Source organism: Lycorma delicatula, chromosome 6 (genome assembly GCF_047948215.1).
Source record: "Lycorma delicatula isolate Av1 chromosome 6, ASM4794821v1, whole genome shotgun sequence".
In the NCBI taxonomy this organism is placed as follows: domain Eukaryota; kingdom Metazoa; phylum Arthropoda; class Insecta; order Hemiptera; family Fulgoridae; genus Lycorma; species Lycorma delicatula.
In genome coordinates, this window is record NC_134460.1 from 4,406,869 (window position 1) to 4,421,066 (window position 14,198).

Here is a 14,198-nt window from a genome sequence, read left to right on the forward strand (position 1 = left end):
TTGATGTTTCAGCTGAAATGGAAAGCGAAGAACAAACTAAATTGCTTGCTAGTCAGTTTCTCGGATTACCAGATGAAGGGCCACCTCTAGTTGATAATTATGTTCCTCCATTGATTGAAGATCAAAACAAACGACGTGAACTTGAAGAACAGCTTCTATTTTATCCTACATATGATTATGGTTTGTAAATAAAATAGTTAAAAAAATTTTCAATATTAGTTTATGGATAGGAAAGTTTATTTTTGGAAATAGAGAAAAAAAATTCTGGGAATCTCAAGATAAGTTTTGCAAAAAATTGATCTGTTGCTTTTCGCAACAGATCAACATTAATCCAGACTACTTATCTTCCACTACTGTTCTTTAACAACTCATTCTACTATCTCCTCTTTTAGTGGGGTCTTTAACCCAATTTTTAAATTCACCAGTTTATTTTTAAATGTTTTAACTATTGGAATTTTATCCTTATTTCTTATCGTTCAGCTCTAAAAATGGCATGTTTCCCTGAGAAATTCCAGGTGTCGCGTAATCATCATGTTGTTAGTAGTAATGTATACTATCATTTTTTGAAAGGGGTTGGAGGCTCAGCATTTTTTGGTAAGCATTTAAGTTATTAGGCTTACTGAATAGCCATCATTAATAGGATATGAGAATACATCAGAGTCAGGAACACGGTACAGATATATAGGATACCCCAGGGTCTTTAGGTATGTGGATTTCAGCATGGAGAATGTAGCACACAGTCAGACTTTTTCTTATAAAACTGATAATATGGGTAGCATCAAGGATTAGCAAAAGGTTTGGTGGTGAGAAAGAATGACCTATTCAACTTGGTTTATACGTGTAGAATCCAGTTACAGTCTATGACAAAATTCTTATTAATATCTATTGAATTGGAAGAGAAGACCAATTAAATATTAAAAATATAAGCATTATTGCATATAATTATAGATATAAATTAACCAAACTTAACCTTCGGTTGCTTCGCTCGCTAACCTTGATTGATTAACACTAATGTTTCGAGTATTTAAATAATAAATTCAGTAATTATTGCAATTATTTACTATTTAAATAAATAAAACATTACTGTTAATTAGTTGAGGATAGCGAGCGAAGCAACCTAAGGTTAAGTTTGGTTAATTTATATCTATAATTATATGCAATAATGCTTATATTTTTAATAAATAGTTATTAATAAAGTTTTTAATAAATATTATTTATTTAAATAGTAAATAATTGCAATAATTACTGAATTTATTATTTAAATACTCGAAACATTAGTGTTAATCAATCAAGGTTAGCGAGCATAGGTTAAATTATATATATGAAATAAATTAATATAAAAGGTTATATCAGGTGATATTAATAATAATCCAGAAGTTTGCAATTTATTAGTCGACGGGCTAATACGTAAGTACCGAATTTATTGGTTGACGGGCTAATTCGTTAGTACCGAATTTAATTATGCATATTTGAATGGTCAAAGTAAGATCTAATTAAGTGGATTGTATAAGTACTGATATAAAAAAATCACTGAATGTGTAAACTACAGTTATTACAAACAACAGTACGCTATTAATATGCATTAAACAGAAAACTAATTATAAGTATGCATTACGAGACAATTTTCATATGACCCGTAAAGGGAAAGGCACTAAGCCGACTTTCCTGTCCCTACCACATACACTACTGGTCTAGTAAATAATTACTAGTTACCACAACATCCGCTCGTGCCAGAGCGTGTCTGCTGACAGCGGTAATAACCAAACAATATTTATATGTTCATTTTTCTGGTGTGAAAGAAAATCATATTGACAAGTGATGATTGTCTTTAAAAAAACAATAATAACATTTATAAATTTTACCAATTTTTCAGTTCCTGTAGAGGATAAGTTGGGAGGCAAAACTGCTAGACGATTAGAAGAAGAAGGTCTATTTGTGGGTAATCCTCCTAAAATACCCGATCAATGGAAGAATCGTTTGGAACAGCGAATTGTATTTGCCGGAGAGAAGTTAGTATGAGAAAAAGAAGAATATTTATTGATAATACTTTCATTGAAATAAGTATTAATTTATTTATTAATTTTTCCTTATTTTATTACAGTGAAAGTCGTTTATATCTTGAGTTGGTGATGCTAACAGCAGATTATTGTTAAAGCAAATTGTTGTTTTTTACAAATATGCAAATTTAGACTTATTTAATGTTAATGAAATACCGTTTTTAACTCTTCCTGATTACCAATATGTAGTATTTAAACTAATAATAATTATACTTTTTAATATTGCTTATTTTAATTTAAAAAGATAGGTCTTATCAGTAGCTCAAATTTAACTCCAAATGAGATGATAGTAAAGGGGAAAACAAAAAAAAATCTGCTGTTTATTTATTTTATTCTCCTGTGGTTCTACTTTTTGTGTCTGAAAAATTCATATTCAGAAAGGAACTGTGTTTTTTTTTTACATCCTTCCTTTTATTTTCATTGCGCTTTTAGTTCTCTTATCAACAAAATACCCTAATATTTTATTTACTAATTAAAATTTTTAATTACTAATATTTTATTTTACTTACTAATTAAAAGTAATTTTTTCTATTCTTCCTTCACTTGTCCTTACTGCTAAATCTTCTTTGTTGTTTATTTTCATTACTTTGGTTTTTCCTATATTTATTTTCATTCCATGCTCTTTCATTCCTCTCTCCAAGGCTGTTAACAATCTTTGAAGTGTGTGCATGTGTGTGTGTGTGTGTAATCAGCTAGTATTACCATATCATCAGCAAAACTTATGTATTTATTTTTGTCCTCCTATATTTATTCCTTCTGTTTCTTCTAATATATTCATTATCATATCTTCAATGTAGATATCGAACAGTCTCTGTAAAAGCCAGGATTCTTGTCTAACACCTCGATACAGACCCATCCAGTCATATTCTTATTTACTTTCATTTCTGCTGTTTGTCTCATGTATAATTCTTTAATTAACTTTCTATCTTTCCATTTTACTTTTTTTTTTTAATTTCCCCATAATTTTCTCACATTTGACTGTCAAATGCCATGAAACACACACTCATTCCTATTTCTCTACTTAGATATCAATTCAGTCATCCTTAGTAGCCCAATGGCATCGCTGATTCTTTCCTTTTCCTGAATCCAAACTATTCCTCCCTTTTATTCTTTTACATTATTCTTAACCAACCTCCGGTTAAGAACTCCTAACATAATTTTAGCCGCATGGCTGTTACACTTATTGTTCTGTGTTCTGTACATTTCTTGCTACCAGTTTTCATTGGAATTGCTATCATTTTTGTTTTCATGAAGTATTCAGATCATTTTCTCTTACTGCATATACTCATAGTCAGTTCAACTGTTCCATTTCTTTCTTTAAGAATTTATAAAATACTATAGGAAGTTGATTTTTTTTCGACTCAAGTTGATTTTTATTCTTCATTTCTTTAATTACTTTCTTTACTTCACATATTAAAATCAGTGATCATTTATCTTTCTACTACCTCCCGCTTCTTTTCTATGTTTAGTTCCTAAGGTTTCCCTCTTGTCATATACTAGTCTTCCGTGTATTCTTTCCGTCTTTTTCTTATTTCTTCTCATGAAGCATTTTACCATCCTTATCCTCAGTTTCTCTCTGTTTACTATTCCCTTTCCATTTATCAGATGTATTGTTCTTTACCTTCCTATATATATTATATTGTACTGCACTTTCTTTTCTAGATCCTCAATATCATTGCATTCTTCCTTCAGCCACCTTTCTCTAGCTTTTTGTGATTCATTCCTTAATTCATTAATTAGTGATACATCGGGTTTTTATTTTCTCCTCTTATTCTTATACAGTCTTTTTTCGTACATTTTCTTTACCATTTCTGTTGTTACCCATGTTTTCTTAGGTCTGTTTCCCTCATAACAGCCTACTTCTTTCTCTGCTGTTTTTAATATAGCATTTTTTATTCTTATCCAAGTCTCTTCAATTTTCACCCGAATAGTTAAAACCTATCACTGTATTAGTTTTTTGTAATCTATCATGTAAACTGAAAATAATCTAAAGTAAAATAAATCAAAATTAACAATTTCTGGAAAAAATTGGTGTTGTACATTTTGTAATGAACTATGATTACATTCTTCTTTGTGTATTTTGTATTATGATTGTATGGTTTATGAAGGTTAATTTTGTTATAACAACCTTTTTTTTAAGATTGATCGCTTGTAATAGTTTTTCCTGTTGTTATTTTTGTTTAGTACATGCATTCAAATAATTTTCTATAAGGGGAAAAGCGCATTGTAATAATGAGTCATTATGTTACAAAATTTTGTAGTAAATAAAATCTCTGCATAACCTAAATGATTAACTGGTAGATATAATTTTTTAAATGGATTAGATAGCACTGCATGGTACTGAGTAATCACATGAGCAGTCTGCTTAGAAAAATACAAAAATAGAGGAAGACAAAAGTAAGCAGCTTGGACAGATACAGTCCTATTGGACTAGTAAGGTCAGGCTCTGCTCTCAGGAAATCTTTTGGGGTAAATAGGTAAATGATGGACGTAAGCATATGCGGTGAGGTTAACTACAACACTAAAAATGTAGTGTGGTAGTTAGGCAACAATTTACAAAGAGTGATAAGTTGTGGATATTAAATAACAACAGTTTCAGCTGTTAAGCTTTTCCCATGGGGTGTTTTAACTGGAAAAACTCTGCTGCACTCAGCTTGTGTGACTAGTAAGACCAACAAGCAGACTACAGGAAGCCTGTGTGCTTTAATTGTAGCAATTGAAAAATCGACCCCAGAGATTGTTGGCTACTATCAGGTAGTGCCCAGGAACTGCAATGGCAGTGTTACCACTGCCATTGTAGCTACAGAATTGTTGAATTCTAAATTATTGTTACTGCTTGTGAGGCTATTAGTGCAATGCTTATTGCCTGGTCTTAACTTCATGGATTTGTTCTGATCATTTAGGGTTTTTGTTTGCATGCCTTGTTTGACAATGCTAAAAGTACTACAAAAAATTCTACAAGAATGCCTTGGTTCATGTTAAAGGGGTGCATTCCTTTAGCGCTAGTGTTATTAAAGTATTTTGAGCGTATCATAGCTCTTGGTGTAATTCCTGATCAGGCTCCTAATTTTGTTATTTTGTTTTACACGTAAAATAAAATTTTCTTTGGAATGTTAATTTTTAAGTTTTGTTTCTTATTAGCTATGTTAAAGTGTTCATTGATAATAGTTATTTATACATGAATACTTCATACTGAAAATTATTTTGTAAACATATATGATTTTTTATTATTCTTCAACATTGGAGGCGATTAATCAAATTCACCACATTTATGAAAAAGTTTAATCAAATTTTCAGCATTTTATTAATTGAAAGGACCAGTCAGGATATACAGTATGTGTTAGCTGTATGGATGAATGATAATGATACAAATAAATGATCAGATGGTTTGTCCTTTGTTCAGTTTTTTAACTTTCACCATTAGTGTATGCTGAATGCGGTGAATTTGATTAATCACCTCCAATGTTGGAGAATAACATATATAATTTATATATTTAATGTTAATTAGATCAGATTAGAACGCAAAGTGAGTGTAGGTTAATTTTGGATTAAATTTAAACTTCCTTTTTTTTACAGGATCTCTTGTAATCTATTTACCTTAGAGATTGGTATTGGATGATTTTTATGAAATTTCTAGTTATCGTTTCGACCCCACCATGGCTTATCTGTGTTAGTCGACATATACCAGTGAAGGTCCATATATATAATATAAGCAAATATTTTGGTCTTTTACCGACGTATTTGGTATGTGTATTTTGGCGTATGTATGTGATGTATTTGGTATTCACCAGAATATTGGTGAATGACATTCTCTAATTTTGGTCTTTCACAGTAACATATATATATATATATATATATATATATATATATATAAGTGTGTGTGTATAGAGTTCTATATGATGATATTTTTTTTCTCTTCAAGCATAAAAAATATAGATTTCATAGGTCTCTGAAATTGAACATTTTGTGTCTGAAAGAAATATTTAAAAATGAAAAACTATTGTTTTGTAATAAGTGTGTTTGAATTATTTTTATTTATGTATAGATAAGTATTATTATTATATTTGTTTATTTTATGTTGCTATAGGCAGTGGTTTGCAGAAGATGGGCGATTAAAGTGCTTAAGTGATCCGTTATTGGAAAAAGCATTTCATCCTCCACTGTTTAATGCTAAGTTAAATTCTTCATTAAAACCTCAGTACAAGCCAGTAAGTATAAGAATTTTAGATGTATTTGTGTAACATTGGTAGTGAATTAGTGCTGAAGAAATACTGGTGTCAGAATGAAAGCAGGAGATTGAAGACTGGGGCCTTGCATCTTGGCAGGTCAGGTGGAATGAATCCCCCACAGGTCGCTAGACACGTGGTATATTTCCTACAGTGTTTGATTTAGGTGTGATTAGATGGGTTTCCTCTAATCGGTATATCACACAGTTTCTCTCTGGCCCTGGTGCCTTTTGGGTGAGTTTGGCTAGGTTTCGTTTGGTGGATTCGAGTCAAAGCCCGGATTGTGAAACTGATGATACAGTGGACCACGTCCTCTACGTCTGTCCCCGATATCAAACGATCCGCTTCTCTGACTAGATCCAATGGCTTTTTACACAATTTCAACCAGTCCATGTAGAAACATCCGGTTTGTAACGCACATTTTCCGCTTGGATGTAGTTTATGGTACGGACAGGTTACGATGTAATTCGAATTCGGCTTTGGTGCGTCCTCTTGTATCATTCGAACATCGTTATGATATAGACGCAAAAATTCAGATTTCTCAAACCCCTTTGTGTATATTATAGAGAACTGTGAACAAATTTTCTTCATAACATCATCGCTGTATACAACGTCACCGTACTCCCAATCTATTTTGTGAAAATTTCTTTCTAACCAAGCGGCCATCCGCCTGTATTTAGATTTCAATTTAGCACGCGGGTACGGTGAACGAAAATGTATGATCATGTAACATCCGCTGTCACTGACAACAGCGAGTTCTTTAACTATAAACTCACCTCGAATGCCGAGGAAGCTATGATACTCGATAACTCCTTCCATGACCGTTGCTCAACTGCGAATGCTAGGTCAATGATCTTAGTCCCCTTTATTATATCAGCGTAGACATGGTGGGGGTAACCCTCTCCACGTTTTATTCTACAAATCCATCATCATTATGTAAATTGTACGTTATGTTAACGTAGTAACATCAGTCATCATCATGTATATGCAACGTTAACATAACTTTATCGTTATTAACATTATGTTATCGTTATGTTAACCCCATGTTATCGTTATCTTGTCGTTATGTTAATGTTAGTTTGTGTATGGAAGTTTTCCTGTTCAAACATGTTCGAGGTCGACTGTATACGTAGGCATTGTAGGAGGGGATACGATGGTTTTGTATGGTTGGAGGGGGTACGTCTTAGTTAGTTTCTTCATTCCATCGCTGTCGCTTGTGTTGAACGCTTACTACACATATCATGGTGGAGTAGGTGAATGGTGGGGTGGGGGTGTTGGTGGTTGGTGGATGTGATGGTGACGGGAAGGGGTGGTGTAGGTGTGTATAGGTAGGTAGGTAGGTAGGGCATGTATGTTTGTGTATGTATATGTATATGTGGTTGTGTGTGTGTGTGTGTGTGTGTGTGTGTGTGTGTGTATGTTTTCGTATATGTGTGTGTATGTATATATATATGTGTGTGTGTTAATGTACAGACTGATATGACGTTAAGATTCACAGCTTATATAGAACATTTTTCACTCTTTACGTCAGGGAGTCACTACAGCCGATTGGTTCAAGGCAGTCAGTCGTGTCCCATCATGACCGGGTTCGAGTTCTTGTACCCAACCAATTGTTTTTTCACTTCGAATATTGTTTATTTATTTATTTAATTCAAACCGACCGGTACACAACAGCTGATCAACAGCGGTACTAACCTTTGAATTAATTATTATAAGTAATATTCAAAGCGAATATATTACCCAAGTTGGTATCCCTGCAGAATTTTAAATCTCCCGCTAAGGGAAAAGGCTAATTCCCAAAGGAAAAAAGGGACATTCCAATATGGTGGTGACAGGCTACTGCATCAATGACGTCACAATCCAGTATGCCCACTTTTCCCTACTTGGGTGATCAAACACTTCCCAACGAAAATGCTGCAGGAGCTTCTTTGTTACAGCTGCAGTGTGCGGCCGAGCATTGTCATGGAGAAAGACAATGCCTAATGACAACATTCCTCTCCACATATTCTGAATTGCCCTTCGCAGATGTTGAAGAGTCACGCAGTATGAGGCTGCAATGATGGTCATGCCACGTTCCTTGAATTCCACGAAGAGTACACCAGTCCCAGAACACAGTAGCCATATGCTTTCAGTTGGAGAAGGTTCGCTTGAACTTGTTTGGTTTACTGGGAGAATGAGAATGCATCCACTTTTTGGATTGTTCTTTTGTTTCTTCAGTTTCGAAATGGACCTGTGTCTCGTCCCCTGTGACAATTTTGTTCAAAAAATCTTCTCCTTTATTGCGGTAGCGCTGGAGAAACGTTAGGGAAGTGTCCATTCTCATTGTTTTGTGATGGTGGGACAGCATCTTGGGAACCCATCTCGCACAGTTTGTGGTACCGAAATCTCTCACTCACAATGGTGTAGAGAGCTGACCTTGAAATTTCAGGAAATGAATCATTGAATACAGAAATTGTGAACCGACGATTTTCTCGAATTGCCTCATCCACTCGCTCAACGAGATCATCGGTTGACACTCGCTTCCTTCCCTGACCGCATGTATCATGAATATCTGTATGTCCTGCTTTAAAGTTCCTGCACCATTGTCGCACTTTACTGTTACTCATTGAAGTTTCACTGTACACATTACTTATTTGTCTATGAATTTCAGCTGCATTACACCCCTCAGCCTAAAGAAATCGAATTACCGCACACATTTCACACTTGGCGGGAGATACTATTGTTGTGGACATGTTTACGTGCTAGCTGCGTGTTCAGAACTAAATGAAGTAATGCGGCGTGATTGAAGGCCATACTAGAGACGCTGCGCAACACATATGCGCAAAGGTTCATCCGATTTTTGCGCGGGTTTTTATTTCGCGACTGATCGGACCTTAAAAAAAAATAACCCTCGTATAATGTTTCAGGATTGCTATTTCATGAGAATATCCAAACAACATATTTATCTCTCTTGTGTGATGGTAGTTGCACTAAAATTATACTTTTTTGTGATGTTATGTATTTTCTGGTGATTTTTTCCCCTATCATAGTTTTATTTCAGGAATAACAAAATTGTAGCATATATTTAATTAAACGTATTTGTGAACTTAAAAAATTTGTTTATATTAAATTATTTTAATGGGTTTATAACTTTTTAACTACAGTATTGTAACACGAATATCAGCTTGTATAAAATATTAAAAGTTTTCTATCATGTAATAACTTAATCCATTTTTAATTTACAGAGACTTTTCACCTTCCACTGTACAATGTCTCACCATTTTCTTTTAGATCACCATTTTCATGTAATTAAACATATGTTGTTTAAAGTACTGCCTGTTAAGAAATAAGGATTGTTTGTTGCGGACTCAAATTATTGTTAAATTTATTTTAATTACTTTTTTATTCTTAATAGTTTATAGTTTGTTTAATTTTATTTTAGTAAACTGATTTAATTTATTTTTTTAATGATTAAAATAAACTGAACATCAAAAAAAAAAAGAATTATTTTAAGGTATAAAAAAAAACTGAACATAATAAAATGTACTGCTAGTGTAGAATATACTGTCCTAAGCTGATAGATAATCTTGATTTTCTATGGAATCTCAACATATAATTTTTATGTTTGTAATTTAAGAATTAAAAAATTAATTCCTTTTTTTGTAGGCAGAACTTATGGATATGTCTAAAAAAAAGCGTTCAGTTGAAGAGATTCCTGATGATAAGACATGCTTATTAGAACTTGAAATTGATGAACTAAGATTTACTCATCATCCTTTGTTTAGCAGAGAGCATGTTCTTAGTCAACAATTAATATCACTTTATGATGCTTACAGGTAAGCATGTTTTCTGTAAATAAATGTTGCACTCTAACAATGTTGTTACTTATTGCATGAGCAAATTAATTTTCTGCATTAGTTATTGAAAATTATTCTATTTTATATGATGCGATTATGTTACTTCAGACAATTTATGAGTCTTATTAGTTATACTTCACTCTTTTTTAGATTGTTTGTTTCAGTAATAGTTTAATAAATTTTTATCTGTTCTAAAATAATACTAAGTTGAGTTGCTATAGGCAGCCACCAAAAAGAAAGAATCTGATATATGTAGAAATCTCCTGGATTCCTAATTGTGTGATTTTTTTTGCAACAGTCATCCTAGAGGCAAAAAAAATGTAATGTTTACAAATTCTGCAGAATATTACAATTTTTTGGGTACCTGAATATTTGGTATAATTTCTAATGAAATTAAAAAAACACGGTGCCATAGATGGAACCAGGGTGACTGACCTAATTCACATGACATTTCTCCAAGGAAAAAGGAATAAGAGGTGGGAAGAGAAATGAGATAATCAATCCAAAGTGAAATAATTTTTATTGTGGATTTTTGGGATAGTTTATTATCATCTTCACCAAATAACTGTGATTACTTAGCCAGTATAATGTGTAACATTGAGGTGTAATGAATAAAATTAGTGTTTGTGTTAAAGTCAATTCTCTTACAGTTTTGTTGAATTTAATTAATTTTGTAAACTGGTTTTGTTATCACGAACTTTCTTAATTGAAAATATGATCAGATTTCAGGAGATTTTTTTTACTTTATATTACAGTACATATTTTTTAAATTACTTGAAAAGGAGTTAGAACCTGAATTCTAAGAATTCTGAAAGAAAAATTTTTATTTGTGATTGACTGCTATCTTTTTTCCTAATGAAATAAAGTGCATCTTACACAACTTTCTGTCTTTTGATTCAACTTAAAATGAATATATAGTTGTAGTTTTTACTATGATCATACATCATATTCTAACAAATATGATTAAGGTATTTGGAAAGAGTCTGATTAGATCAAGCATAGCCTTCTTGAGCCAACTTTTTGCAAAACTTTGTTCACAAACTCCAGAAAGTATTTGAATAAAATTTTGAAATTTTGCCTACATGTTCTTTCTACATTATTCAGTGTGAACAGTTCAGTTTTGTCATTTCAAGATATATTTATTACAGTTATATTGACATAAAGAAATTGATTTTAATCAATTATTGTTCAAATTGATTTTTTTTTTATTGTTATTACAATTATATAAATTTTTTGAAAATTCAAATAATTCATCAACATTTAACTGCTATGCTAATTAAAACCTAAAAAGCTTTTTGGTTTTTCTGTTACTATGTTTTGGTGGTTAAGTTGTTGTTTTTTGAATATATGTACATATAAATTTTGGGAGGATTTTTTCTTTGCAAAAATTTCATTTTTTATAAACTGTCAAACATTACAAAATGTGTAAGTTATGTGAATGATGTAAATAAACAAATGAAATCTTACGATCACAAAGTATTTAATAACGGATCAGTTGAAACAATAATTTATATAATTTACAATCCTGCTATTGAAAGTGATCACACCACGTTGCATATTTGTTTCTTTTGAAAAATGCACAGGATGAACTCTCTTTGATAACTCTGGGTCTATTGAACTAGTAATGGCTTCTTATAAAAAAAAAAGAGCTTTCTTGTTCTTGAAGACAATTTCCATTAATACTGGCATATAAAGGTAGTATTCGTATATCTCAAGGAATAACTCTGGACAAGGCAATTGTGAATATCAAATATAACAGTTCAGGTGGCCTTACTTATGTTGCCCTTTGTAGTGTTAAGATATATGAAAAGCTGTGATTGAAATCATCATTCAATTTAGAAAGGTCATTGAAAATAATAAAAGTTCAGTAATAGTTAACATCAAAATGAGTTGACTATTGACTGTTGCTAATGAAATTTGGATATTTTCATAACCTATAAAAAAAATTTACATGTGAAAGCTAATTTGAAAATCACTACATGTTTGTGATATATGTAAATACATTCATATATATATATATTTTTTTAAAACTTTTTTGTAAGTTTATCAGTAATAAATTACCTTATTTTAAAATTTGATGATGATTTCAATTCAAATTGAATACATAAATAGCAAACGAATTAGAATCACTGGCTCCATTCTTTTGTGTCAGACATCCTTTATTATGACTAAATAGTATAAGTGATTTTTTCTTTAAATGAGTAATTGTAATTTTATGTGTAATAATTTTGTTGATCATTCATTCATTAATACATAGTTATACTACCCGTTTGTGTTATAGAGACAGGATGGAATCTGAAATTGGTGTTAGACTGGCCCAACACCTCCAAGCATTAAGACATGCTCGAGATAATCTACTATGTATAATTGATAGTGATCCTAGTCATGTAGAAAAATTGCAGAGGTAAGTTTGTTTTCACCATTTTACTTTTAAATAAATTAAATTCTATCCATGTTGTAAACGTTTTGAAGTATGTTTACTTCATGTCTATTCTATTTGACAAGTTGTATTTTTTCAGATATATAGCAGAGATTAGTGAAACAAAAGAATTGAGATTGAGCGAGGGTATAAAAGATAGAGAATTAACTACAAGTGTTCTTAAAACATGGCATGATTTGAAAAAAATTCGTCAGCAACAAGGTTTCTCTTCGACAACTACACAACTATTAATATTCACTCCAGAAAATGAAGAGTCTCCTTTTAATCTTCCAGATGAATGGGAAAATGAAATTCAGAAGTAAGTTACACTGCATTTTGTATTTCATAAAGTCAAATAAATAATTAATTAATAAACAACATATTTAGCAGCATTAAAATTTTATAAATATTTAATAAAATTGAATGTAATTTTTATTAATGTGTGTATGAATTGATATAAAAAAGATAGCTTTATTTTGCAATATAAATTTATCATTTTTATATTTTCTTATGCTTTATAAATGTATATTACTGTTACATATTAATAAATAATTCAGCCATCATATTTGTGTTTCTAGGTTTCCCTGTTATTTCAGCGCAATATACATCATTAATTTTTTTATCTATTATACAATTAATTTACTGCAGTTATATAAAATGTTTAGCATTTTAGATTGAAGAATTTGCTTCTTAAATTGAGAGTTTTCAGGGGAATTTTCTTATAAGTCTTGAAAGTGGATTGTAGTAAAAAGACAAAAGTTTGCAGACTGCATAGATGTAACAATGTAAGCAAATTTCTTTTTGTTGCTGCAGGTTTTAATATTAGTCATTGTTCTGGATTTGCAGTAAGGCAGTATTGTTCGTGATTGCTTTCTGTTTTTTTTTTTAAATGGCTGACATTTTAATGTATGTCTACTATTTTATTTTTTATAAAACTGTTTAAAATTTTTTCCAAGATTCTCATCAAATGATAAAACAAGCTTATGGTGTTAATATTTTAGCCTTATCTGATGTTTAGTCTTAAATTGGTTGGAAATCAGTTGATGGTGATTTGTCATTTAGGACATGATCAATGTCAATTAATGATTCAAATATGAAAAAAGCTAACGAGTTACCCAATCGATGATTGTCTAACAAATCACAAAAAATTTTGACTTTTTGATTGGGATCTCCAAGAAAAGGAGAAGAAAAAAACATGAACAGTGTAAAGATTATCTGTTGTTCTTCTATAATAATACATCAGTGTACAGTTTTCTGTTATTCATAATTAGGCACAAAAAAAGAGCACCAAAATTATTGTATTCATATCCTCTCGACCTTACTCCTTCATATTTCCAAAACTGAAATCCTTATTTACTGAAAAAAAAAACTGTAATTATAGAGAAGATAAAGAAAACTCATTTAAATGAAACTAACTAAAAAATGTATTCATGAACTATAAATGGCATTGAAAAAAGTGTCTACAAAAAAATTAAGTAAAGCAAGGCTTGAAAATAATATACAACTCTGGAAGAGTTGTTTAGAAATTGAACAGATCTCAAATAATAAAGTACTGGAAAATTAACTCAAACTCCAGAGACTGTCAACTGGATAAAAACATTGGATAAAAATCATTTGATTTTTATTATAGTTTACCTGTATAAAAATTTTTGTTGGTTAT

The 14,198-nt window shown here is 31.2% G+C and overlaps 1 protein-coding gene across 1 annotated transcript in view; it reads left to right on the plus strand.

The window, feature by feature from the left end:
• Cc2d2a (Coiled-coil and C2 domain containing 2A) overlaps positions 1–14,198 on the plus strand; it is a 102,563-nt gene that overhangs the window by 13,589 nt on the left and 74,776 nt on the right. Inside the window, exons 7-12 of the mRNA XM_075369115.1 lie at positions 13–180; positions 1,874–2,009; positions 6,145–6,265; positions 9,929–10,098; positions 12,401–12,523; positions 12,639–12,857. Coding sequence (XP_075225230.1) covers positions 13–180; positions 1,874–2,009; positions 6,145–6,265; positions 9,929–10,098; positions 12,401–12,523; positions 12,639–12,857 — 937 coding nt within the window. The remainder of the gene's footprint in view (positions 1–12; positions 181–1,873; positions 2,010–6,144; positions 6,266–9,928; positions 10,099–12,400; positions 12,524–12,638; positions 12,858–14,198) is intronic.